This window comes from Heteronotia binoei, chromosome 21, assembly GCF_032191835.1.
Source record: "Heteronotia binoei isolate CCM8104 ecotype False Entrance Well chromosome 21, APGP_CSIRO_Hbin_v1, whole genome shotgun sequence".
Taxonomy (NCBI): Eukaryota; Metazoa; Chordata; class Lepidosauria; order Squamata; family Gekkonidae; genus Heteronotia; species Heteronotia binoei.
In genome coordinates, this window is record NC_083243.1 from 102766917 (window position 1) to 102778970 (window position 12054).

At 41.6% G+C, this 12054-nt stretch overlaps 1 protein-coding gene across 2 annotated transcripts in view; it reads right to left on the bottom strand.

Moving 5' to 3' along the window:
• Nucleotides 1–12054, bottom strand: part of TTC17 (tetratricopeptide repeat domain 17) — a 130807-nt gene that overhangs the window by 94889 nt on the left and 23864 nt on the right. For both annotated transcript variants that reach the window (XM_060261380.1, XM_060261381.1), the window contains exons 5-9: nucleotides 10935–11066; nucleotides 8658–8767; nucleotides 2749–2893; nucleotides 2304–2443; nucleotides 1556–1716 (exon numbers count right to left, since the gene is read on the bottom strand). In XM_060261380.1, coding sequence (XP_060117363.1) covers nucleotides 1556–1716; nucleotides 2304–2443; nucleotides 2749–2893; nucleotides 8658–8767; nucleotides 10935–11066 — 688 coding nt within the window. The remainder of the gene's footprint in view (nucleotides 1–1555; nucleotides 1717–2303; nucleotides 2444–2748; nucleotides 2894–8657; nucleotides 8768–10934; nucleotides 11067–12054) is intronic.

The window sequence follows — 12054 nt, forward strand, 5'->3', positions numbered from 1 at the left end:
TACCTTCAGCGGTCCCTTATGCCTAATAAAATGCTGCTTTTGTGGAAAGTTTGGATTAGTATGCACAGGGCAATGATGCCAAAAGGAAGAGACCAAAACGCTCATACATAGCCCTTTAGATAAGCTCCTTTGAAACTCTGAGACTGCTGAAATTCCCTGGTCTTTCTGCCTTGCCTTTGCAGGCTGCAGCAGCAAGCAAAGCTGCAAGGAAAACGTGGAATGGATTTTCCATGAAGGTCTCTGTACCCAGAGAAAGAGCCCAGAGACCTTCATGGAAAATCCATTCCACATTTTTCTTGTAACTTTGTCTGTGTTGCAATGTGTTTCAATGGAGTGGAGATCAGTTTCACTTTTAGCATTCATATAGCCAGCTGAAGCTCATGCTTAATGGAGTTGTGTCCTTGCAAATAAAGGGTTGATGCTTGGAGCCAGCCTGCTGAATGGACCTGACCTAGTGAGTACTCTAACCTGGGAACCCACAGCCAAAGGGGGATATTACACTGCAGAGCCACTGTCAATCTGAGTAGATCCCAGAAAGGGGAAGAAGACAGCAATGCTTTCCCAGGCTCAGAGCATTTTATATTTTTAGTTTCTGCTGTGATCCTTGTGCTTTTTCTTAATGTTTTATTTTAAAAATTGCATTGCCAAATCCTACTATTCCTGCACCTTTCCATTTTAAACAAAATATTGCAAGAGTTTTAAGCATGTTTGTATTTTAAGTTAAAAAATTAATATTTTTAATTGTGTTTGTACCCTTTAAAAAGTTTATATCTCCACTATAGAGCTGCCAACCCCTCAATCCGGGTGGGGAATCTCCCGCCCGGGAGGTTCTCAACCCCCCAGTCCACATTGGGCCGGCAGGGGGAACCTCCCCCCGCGTCGCTGGCGCAATGACGTCACCCAGAAGTGATGTCATCAAAATAGCAGCGTCCGTGCGGGGCCACTCTAGGCGTTTCCAGGAAAACTCTATGGTTTTCTTGGACATTCTAGCCATTTGGGAGGTAAAACTCTATGGTACAATAGGTGCCATAGAGTTTTAACCTCCCAAACGGCTAGAGCATCCAGAGAAAACCACAGAGTTTTCCTGGAAACACCTAGAGCAGTTCCACATGGGCACCACCATTTTGATGACATCACTTCCGGGCGATGTCATTTCATTGCGCGGTGTGCAGTGCGCACACGACTGTCCCCTGGTGAAGGGTGAAGAGGACTTGCAACTCTACTCCACTACCTCACATTACATTTTATGACACACATGGCCCAGCACCACAAAGTCCCATTTCTGTCAGATCCAGCCCTCCTAACAAATTAGTTTGACACTCCTTTAAATGATGATAGAGGTTTCACAGAAGATCACTCACAGGCTTTGTGTAGATAAGCAGAACTTACTGGAATGCAACTTTTGGATCAAACTGTTCTGTGCTAGACAGAACATCTCTTGTCACTTATCAAAAAGCATTGGTTCCATAAAAAAGCAGGATTCTTTCATGAACTACTTTCATGAAAAACTTCATTTTTCAAATTGATCAAAGAACATTCATTACATGATAGGTACCAAGTTGTGCTTCTTTTGCCATCTGTGTCTCATGGATGATGTTCCTCAAGATCTGCTCTTCCTGAATCAGCTTGTGCTTTTCTAAGATCTCCTGCTGCCTCAAGTAATGGTCATGCTGCTTCTGATATTCCTTCAGTTCATTTAAGGTTCGCTGAAGTGATCTTTAAAAAAGTTAATGAAAATTAAGTTCAAGATGTTTTAAATACTCTTTTTTTGCGCACACACACACACCAGCACTTGTTTCAAAAAGGTTGGGACGCTGTCTATTCCTTATAGCAGGGGTGGCCAACAGTAGCTCTCCAGATGTTTTTTTGCCTACAACTCCCATCAGCCCCAGCCATTGGCCATTCTGGCTGGGGCTGATGGGAGTTGTAGGCAAAAAACATCTGAAGAGCTACAGTTGGCCACCCCTGCCTTATAGTATTTTAACTAGGTAGAGTTGATTTATAACTTGCCATAATATGAATAAGACCAGTGACAAAACTTTGCTTGAATTTTAAGAGGACATACTACATACCTACACCATGACCTGGATGGCCCAATCTCTTATAGCCCCAATCTAGCCCCAATCTCTTATATCTCAAAAGCTAAGGAGGGTTGGCCCTGGTGATTACTTGGATGGGAGACTACCATGGAAGTCCAGGATTGCTACACAAAAACAGGCAATAGCAAACTACACATGTTTGTCTCTTGCCTTGAAAACCTGTAGGCTGGATGTAGCTTGACACTTTCCATCACCACCATTTACCTATGCTGGGCCTCCAGTTTCTGCTCAAGCTTCTGCTGACATAACACAGCATGCTTCCTTTTTACTGCTTGCTCAAACCCTGGTTTGGCCTGTAAAGCATGATCATAACACAGTACTGAGTGGTTGTATTCCCCAAGCATCTGAAAAAGGATTGAGAAAAAAAGGCACATTAGTAGCATTCAGAGAGCAGTAAAATACTACTTCAGAGCTTTATAGCAATTACTAGTTTTATCAGAGGATCCCTCAGAAAGTCAAATTATGGGTAATATACTAGCTTCTTTAGTCAAGCTCTCAAACAAATGCCTTAAATGAAAAGCTGTTATCTGTCAGCTGAGAGATCAATTCCTCTCCAAAGACAGCTGGATCCCATAACTCTCAATCTGAAAATGCACCTGTCTTACTGCTTGACTGAACTAAGCAATGTGATGCAAAAGATTGTATTTACTGCATATATGTTTCCCAAAGTATAATAACTAGTGAAGACATCACTGTAATCCAGAGCTGCGTGGACCACGATGGCTGCATCAGCAGAGAAGTGTGCTCTGTGTAACACGTTTGCCAGGTTTATCAGTGCAACGTCTTTATTGTGCCTGAAAGAGAGGAAAGTACAAATTGTCAGTGAGACATTATCAAAAGTGCTTTCCCAATGTAGCTGGCAAACTTAAGGCTCTAGATTTGATCTCTAGCATCCCTTGAGAAAGCCAAGATGACAGAACTGGAAAGTCACCTCCCAGAGTGATAGATTTCAGACAAGCACTGAGCTTGCAGAGCTGCTGATCTGGTACCATATGGAGGAGCTCTTCAACTCCTAACTTCACACATCAGAACTGCTTATGATTTGCTGACCACATTAAGCTAAAATATATTCTAAAAATCACCTGGACTGGTAGGTTGGACAGAACTACTCTGGAGAAAACAACTAGGTTATACTAGTTTTTACAATACTGAATATTCTATTAGCACTCTTTGCCCTGTATCCACTTCCTTTGGCACTAGAACTACAATTTCAAACATAAAACAATCCATCTGAAACAGCCACACAACATATGGATTTCTATACACCTAATGTTATCAACTATTTGCCAGTATTCACTTTTGTTATAGTTTGCCTTTCTTTCCAAAGTGGCTTACACTGTTCTCCTCTCTTCCATTCTATCACAATAACAACCCTCTGAGGTAGCTCAGGCTGAGAGTGTGTGGCTGGCCCAAAGTCACAAAGTATGTTTCACAGCAGATGGGGACTAGAATTTAGATTTCTTACTCTGACCTCTAACTACTATACAATTCTGGCTCTCTAACTCTGAACAGTCATAGGAACATGCCTCAGAACTAACACATAAAACAAAACCCAGCTTCCTGAATCCTAAAATGATGCCTCAATTTATTACTCTATACATTTTTTTTTAGCCAGTTAACAATGGGTGGATAATCACAGTGGAAATTCTGAATAGTAGAGCAGACAGTAATTCAGATCTCAGCTTGGCAGTGAATTTCATTTTTGGATACATATGCATGATTTTTCATAGCTGGTCTTGTAGCAGCACATTTTTAATCCTTGGTGGGGAGAATGGCTTAAAGACTTAACTACTGCAGTCCTGAATCGGTCAATTTCTTAATCACAAAGCCAAGATAGGCCGATTTCAGCTTTCTGTGTGTGTTTTTTTAACCAACATTCCATGAACCATTAATATGGTTTAAACATACAAAGGGATAATCTATTACATTTTTCTCCTGCCTTACTTCTAAGGAGATCAGCATACATATCCTAAGTATGCTGTGAGGTAAGCTCACAGGAGAAGGGGAGAGAGATACTGACTCTGCAAGGCCACACAGTGAGTCTGAAGGCTGTGTGAATTTTAATCTGAGTTTTGCCAGCCATAGTCCAGTCTTATATACATAATTAATTCACATGAAGAGATCCTGAGTATGCAATCTATCTTAAGAACATGAACAAGAGTACAGAAACAAATTTTACTTTGACCAGCACTCTTTACAAGAATCCCACCAATCAGCAGACTCTAGGTCAGAGGTATTGCACTCACACATGCGGCACACGCAGGGCTAAAAATTTAATATTTAATATCTGTATATGCCCTCTTGTCCAGTTGTTATGGCTGTATGGGCAGGGTTGTCACCAATATGCTGATGACACCTAGCTCTGTTGATGGATGGCCACCTGGACTCTGCCCCAGAAAATCTGTACCAGGCATTGAAGGCTGTGGCTGGATGGTTGCAAAAGAGTCAGCTGAAACTTAACCCAATGAAGACAGAGGTCCTGTGCTTGACCCGGGGCAGAGTTGGTCTGGAAATCAGGCTCCTGATTCTCAGGGAAAGGCATCTCATGTCTTGATCATGAGGGTTAGAAGCTTGGGGGCAATTCTGGATGCCTTTCTTTCTAAAAAGGCCCAGGCCAAAGCAGTGGCCAGATCTGCTTTTTAGCATCTTTGGCAGGTCAGGCAGCTAGCTCGGTACCTCTCTGCTAGGGACCTTGCTAAAGTCACCAATGCAATGGTCACTTCCAGATTAGACTACTGTAATTCACTCTATGTGGCCTTACCCTTGAACCTGACCAGGAAACTCCAGTTGGTGCAAAATGTGGCATCCTGCTTGCTGACTGCAGTGCCTATACAGGCACGTATGCAGCCACTGCTCCACCAGCTAAACTGGCTACCAACTGAGTACCAGTTCCGGTTCAAGGTTCTGGTACTGACCTTTAAAACCTTGAGTGGCCTGGGACCAGCGTATCTATGGGACTGCCTCTCCCCATATATCCCCTGGAGAGCCTTGCACTCTAGTGATCAACATTTACTGATTATCCCTGGCCCCAGAGTCCACTTAATCTTAATTAGGGCCAGGGTCTTTTCTGTCCTGGCCCCTAATTGGTGGAACAATTCCCAATAGAGATCAGGGCCCTGTGGAGCCTGATGCAATTCTATAGGACCTGTAAAATGGAGCTGTTCCATCAAGCTTCTGGCTGAGGCGGTGGATGAAAAATCATATGGCCTCTCTGCTTCAGATGGCCCTAGCTTTTGGCCCATTGGATTATTGACATCTGTGTCCTGGCCTAGTTATGGGGTTACATATAGGATTTTTTTCTCTGTTTCCAACCTGGTATTTTAATTACTTCTGATGTTTTAACTTGTAATTTTCTGTATTTTTGACCGTAAGTTTTATATGTTACCAAATGTCTTGAGCCCATTTTTGGAGAGGTCAGGTTATACATTGAAATAAATAAAATCTGGCCTCTGAGCAACGGCCTTCTCCTGCTTCCTTTTCCACACCTTTGCTTGCTTTCCCCCCAGCTTCCTCAGTGGCCTCTTTGATTCCTGTTTTCTGCCTCTTCCCACCCCCCTGTCTCTCTCTCACACACACACAGAGCTCTGTGGCTGCTTCCTGCTTTGTGCAGGAGACATACAAAGACAAACTTCTCTCTCTCTTGCACACACGCAGACATACAGAGCTTCTGCTTCCTTCTCCGGGACTTCCTCCTCTTTTGGGGAGGAAGGGAGGAAAGAGAGAGAAAGAGAGAAAATAAAGTTGTCCCATGGCAGCTTCAAGATCAACAATTGTTTTATTCCAGGTATAAGCTTTTATGTGCAAGCACACTTCTTCTTCAGAAGGAGGGAGGGAGAGAGGGGAATGGATTCTTCTGACAAGCACAATGTACACTGAGGAAATTATTTTGACTTATTCTGAAAAGTTTTTTGTTTTTTTTAAAAAGATTGGATTTCTCTGTTCCTATCTGGATTAATTTTCTTTCAAAAAGTCCTTGATTAGGAATTAGAACACATGGATTGGTCCTTATATCCTGGAGAGTGGAGTGATTTCAGTTGCTAAATGATAACACCAAGTGGGCAGCCGTGTTGGTCTGAAGCAGTTGAACAAAGCAGGAGTCAAGTCGCATCTTTAAGACCAACCAAGTTTTATTCAGAATGTAAGCTTGTGTGTGCTAAAAACACACTTCTTCAGATGAGGTGATCAGGTATAGTGGGCTGAAATACATGCAGTTTGTAGATTAAGAGGGCAAACTGGCTGTGATCACATGGTGAAACAGTGTGGCTTGGCCATTTGGTCTGGATAGCCATAAAAGGTAATAAAAGTCTCCTGCCAATTGGTGTTTCTGCAAATCTAGGTAAATCACAAAAGGACATGTATTTCCTACTAGGTGCAACTTGACTCCTGCTTTGTTTAAATGATAACAGTACACATTGGTAATGAGACAGAAAACTAGGTCTCAGTTCAGTAGAGGGGGATGCATTGTCTTGATTGATGTGATATGTAGAGGGATAGTAGGCATGGAGATACCAGGTTGGTAATGAAACAAAAAACCTAGGTCTCCATTCCATCCAACCTGGTATCTCCGTGCCTACTACCCCTTTACATATCATATCAATCAAGCCTGCTATTGCCTCACTTTACATCTGAAATCACCTTTATAAAGTTTAGATCTCCTCATGTTACATTTTATGGACCCATGACCCGGACCAACAAAGTGACAAATAAGTTGATCACCTCTGCTCTAGGTAATCCACCAGTGAATCATAACCTACATTCTGCTCTTCCTTGCCCTAACATATAGGAACATAAGCTCATAAAGAAGAAGAGGAAGAGAATGGATTTATACTCCACCCTTCATTACCTGAAGGAATCTCAGAGTGGTTTACAATCTCCTTTCCCCTCCTCTCCCCACAACAGACACCCTATGAAGTAAGTGAGGCTGAGAGAGCTCTCCCAGAACAGCTCTGAGAGAACCTGCAGCTGACCTAAGGTCACATCATAAGGTGCATGTGGAGGAGTGGGGAATCAAACTTGGTTCTCCCAGATAAGAGTCTGAACACTTAACTGCTACACCAAACTGGCTCTCAACCCATTTGTCTGACAGAACTCATTTGCTGACAGAACTACACTAGTTCTATGTCTGATGTCTACTTTTTCTATATAGGATTTACATCCTTGATTTGCAGATTAACGTTTTCAATAATTTTGCAAATAAAAATGTGTGTAAGATAGCAAAAGTTATTCATGAAAGACAAGTTTACATATCCAATGCAAAATTATCTATGAAAGGATCCACTCACATCACATTTAAAGCAACAGTGCAGCAAATGGAAGTAGTTAGTTAATCAAACATCCATAGTTTTTTATAGCCTTGCAAAGCAGAAACACATTTTCTCAATAACTGTGCCAAGGCAAAGCTTTGCTGTGCTATTTTAAGGGCAAAGCTTTCTATTCCTATTGTTTGCATATTTAACAAGTAAGTAGATTTATCTGCAGCATGAGATTAATAACTGCTGACACATTTTACCCAAGGAAGGGTTGGGTGAGGAAGATGGGCTAAACCAGGGGTGGCCAAACTGTGGCTCGGGAGCTACACACTGCTCTTTCACACATATTGTGCGGCTCCTGAAAGTTGAAGAGAAACTTAATGCAGGCTTACTCTTAAGTAAGCAAGCTTAGCATGGGGACCTCTGTCAGCCTCTGAGCGTTGACCCATAGGTAGGCTTGCAAGCTCTTCTCCTCTACCACAGAGGTCGCCTGGAAACCTAGAGTGGAGAAAGAGAGTGCAAGAGCCCAGGGAGCCACTGGAAGGAAGGGCAGAATTAAAGAGGCTGGTGTAAGGGTCCCACTTAGTTTCATAGCTCATGTAGGAGCTGTATTTACTAACTGTGGTGTCAAGGTGAAGAGAGATGCATAATGATGCAAATGGTAGTCAGTGATTTTTATAGTACAAATGTGTTTCCTTCTCCCAAAAAATAATTCCCTTACCTTTCCCTAAATTGGCTTTATGGGGACTGTTATTCCAAGGTGTTTTTTTTTAAAGTCTCTTTTTTAGCATGGCCATGTTGTAAAGTACATACATATGTATGTTATCTTTTTGTGTGTAATATTTGTTCATGTCTTGCAGCTCTCAAATATCTGACATTTATTATGTATGGCTCTTGTTAAGCAAATTTGGCCACCCCTGGGCTATACAAAAGGGCAAAAGTGAGATGTAATTAAGTCACTTCATTAGTGGCACAGGGAACATTTCAAATCTGGTATATGTGATGGAAACCCCGGTATAAGCTTTGCAGTTAACATAAACATAAAATGTTCTCTGTAGTTTGTTTCAGGTTAGCTAACAGCACATGCTGAATATTTAGTCCTTTCTTAGTGATGCTTAAGCTCAGACAAGAGGCAGCTTGGCCTACAGACAACTACATGAAATATGGAAGTTAAACTGCATATCACATACCCACTTGCCTATTTAATCTAGAGACTGAAATTTCTGTTCAATTTAATGTTCAATTCCACTGTGTGTTATATTATGCTACTTGTAAAAGCCACTTCCTTGCTTCATGGAGAAGGCCTCACCTTGAAGAAAAATGGAGTGCCCGCATGGCACACTCCACCACCTGATAAGGCTCATTCTTTATTCGCCAGTAGAAGGAAGCCATGTTATACAATACCCAAGAAGATGAATTCTGTAACAATAAAGAGATAATATCAATGTAAAAGCAAACAAACAAAAATGCTGAGTCCTCATGTAGAGGAAACTGACACCAGATTCAGAATACATCCCTCTCTTCTGTTTTTCGAAGTAAATAGTAACCACGAAGGCCAGAAGAATGAAAATGGACTTATTGTATAGATATAATAAAAGCTGAATGTGTTGGCTCGATCCTCAATTTTTATTGGAAGTTGTGGCTACCACAGGAGTGGCCTTGCGCTCTGTCACCACTCCCCCATCATTGGGTAGCCTCATTATGACCCGCCTACTGCTGGCCCTGTCAGGCCAGAACCCTATCAGAAAGCCATTGACCTTTGCGTGAGACAGTTGTTTGCTGAGAGGTGCTCCTGGAGCCTTATTGATAACTACGGCCTCTCCTCAATCCACTGCCACCATTTTGCTGCCTCCAACTAGCACTTTCTGCCGAAGTTGCACTCGTCCAGTACACACACACCCCGCCCCTACTGTTTGGGAGGTGAGATATATATTCTATTTATAGATATACCAGAAACTCCTTCTTATGGGGCAATATTCCACCTCTTCATTTACAGCACAGTGTGTGGTTGAATCCAGTGTGAACTAATATCATGTGGGAAACATACTTGCTTAAGTAACATTGAACATCGTTTAATAACTATATACACTGAAGCAAACTCTGACAGAAAACAGTTAAACATCTTCAACTGAAAGAAAAGGAATGTTCCATCACAATGAGGGGAGGAGGAAGTTCAGCAGCAGCAGCAGGAACAGACTCTATACTGACTCTGTGTCACCTTTTCATCTGCAAATAGTCTTCACACTTTTCTATTCAAATTAGGCTACAGTGGGCTGCTTGCTTTAAGAGGCAGGAAGCCATTGTGAAGGCTCCCTTTCACTTGCCCCCCCACCTGCAAATGGGAGGTTGTGAAAGGAAGGCTTCTAATGGCTTCCTACCTTCCTGCCTGCTTGCCTGTCATTTCTGTCTCCCTGTCTTCCTTCCTTCTTTCCCCTTTATTTTATTCCTTTCTCCCAAACTTTTACATAACTCTTACCTCATTCATTCCTCTCATTTTTTCTTTCTCTCTCTCTGTCTTTTTCTTTCATTCTGTCTATCTTCCTTCTCCTTTTTATTTCTCACACTCATGCTTCATTTTGGGAAGGCGCTCACAGGAGTGGAGTTCCAGAACCTCTAAATTTTATTGTGTTCTTTCTTAACCCCTCCCCCCAAATATTTGCATCTGGGCTCCATCGTTCAAACCCCATGAGAATTTTGCTGAACGCGAAGATTTGACAATTTCTAATACTTTCCTCCACAAAAAAATGGGGAAATAACCAAAATAAAAAAAGCAGACAGATGGAAATCTTCATCATGCCACTGTGGCCACATAGGAGAAAGTAATTTTACAAGTATGATGAGAGTAAGGTGACAATTATAATTCAAGAAGCATGTTAATGCTGAGCTGATATAATTTAGTACACCTTCCAGTGATGTCAGCGGTGCGTGGCATATGCAAAGTTATGCAAATGAGTTGTGCTAATGAGTTCTGGCACCTCTTCTTCTACAAAATGACCCTTGCTCTCACTCCTTCCCCCCATCATTTTTCTATCTCCCTTCTGTTCTTTCTCTCATTCTTTTTCTTTATCTCTGCCTTTTTATTTCATTCTGGCTGCGATCACACACACTGAATATTACACTTTCAATTAGAGTTGCCAGGTCCAATTCAAGAAATATCAGGGAACTTTGGCAGGGAGCCAGATTTTGGAGGTGGCGCCAGGAGATATTGGGGTAGAGCCAGGAGCAAGGGAGTTCTGGCCATCATATTTAAAGAACCACACACCTTTTAAATGCCTTCCCTCCATTGAAAATAATGAAAGATAGGGGCACCTTTTGGGGGACTCAGAGAATTGTTTTAAGTTTTTTAAAAATATATATTTGTGTTTGTCTGTGTTCTTTATAAAATTTATATCTCTGCTACCTAATCTTAAACAGGTACACACATGGCCCAGCCTGATATGGCTTGGCCCCTCAAGGTCTCATTTATGTCAGATCCGGCCCTCATAACAAATGAGTTCGACACTCCTGATCTAGAACATTCATACTGTGTCAGTGCTTCTAGATACTCTTTTAAAGAAAATGACTAAAGTGGTAATTGAAATCATACCTTCATTAGACCATCATAAATGCGATGACCTATCTCCTCTATGCTTCTTCCTAACATTCTGGATAGGTAAGTAAATATAGGATCTTCTTTAGATAGCAAGGGTGCTGAAAGGTTAACTCTTTCTTGAATACCCTAGATTAAAAGGAAGAGAAAAGTCAGTGATCTGGCACACACAGAGATTCTCTAGCATCAAGACTGCAGACCCATCTTATCAGAACTCCTGTTGCTCACTAATGTATTTTAAAAGTACAAAGAGTTTTTTTTTTAAGTACTCCGGTTTTTGGGGTCCCCCCCCAGTTCAGGCATTACTAAATTGTGTGAAGTGATCCTCAGTATATTACTGAAATGCTCTGCTGCAAGAAATTAAAGTCTTTCTAGGTCCAACATGCTTTACAAGTGTCCCAGAAAATGGTAAGGCAGCCCACCAAAATAAAAAATGTCAGTTACTTTTACATTCTACTTTTCACCCACTACTGTTTCTAGCATGAACTACTGAAAGGTTCAATAAACATGAATAAACATTAGGTCGCCTTCCCGATAAGCCAGATCTGATGTTTAATACTGGCAAAATACTTACCATGAAACAGCTTAGTTATATAGTGTCTCGGCTTTCTTTCAAAACAATGAATCTGATACACCCATACTATGATTTTTAAGAGTGTCACTAGGTGCTAAAAAAATTTACTTTATTTACTGATAAAATATAAAGCAAGCTAACCCACCCACCCACCCCAAAAAACACGCAGCATATAACCCAAATCTGAACAGCTTAGTGCTGCATACAGAACCTGGAGGTGACAGCATGTCTTTCTGAATACTGCAAAGTCTGGGGTGCAGACTGTCATTTGGAAAAGCCACTGGAACACCTGCTCAATGATGTACAGACAAAACAAACAATGTGGTTTGTGCCCTGAATTCCTCAGCTTCAGTTTTAAAAAAGAGTGGAGTTGCGAAAACTTGCATAATCAGGAATCACAATAGGATTCCACGGAAAAGCATTTTTGTGCTGAACACTGCTCACAGACATTTGTATAAGGAACCAATCACACTTGCTGGGATCCCACCAAAAATTACAGCCCACAGAAGGATTTCTGTCACCAAAGCCTCCCTCTTTCTTCTG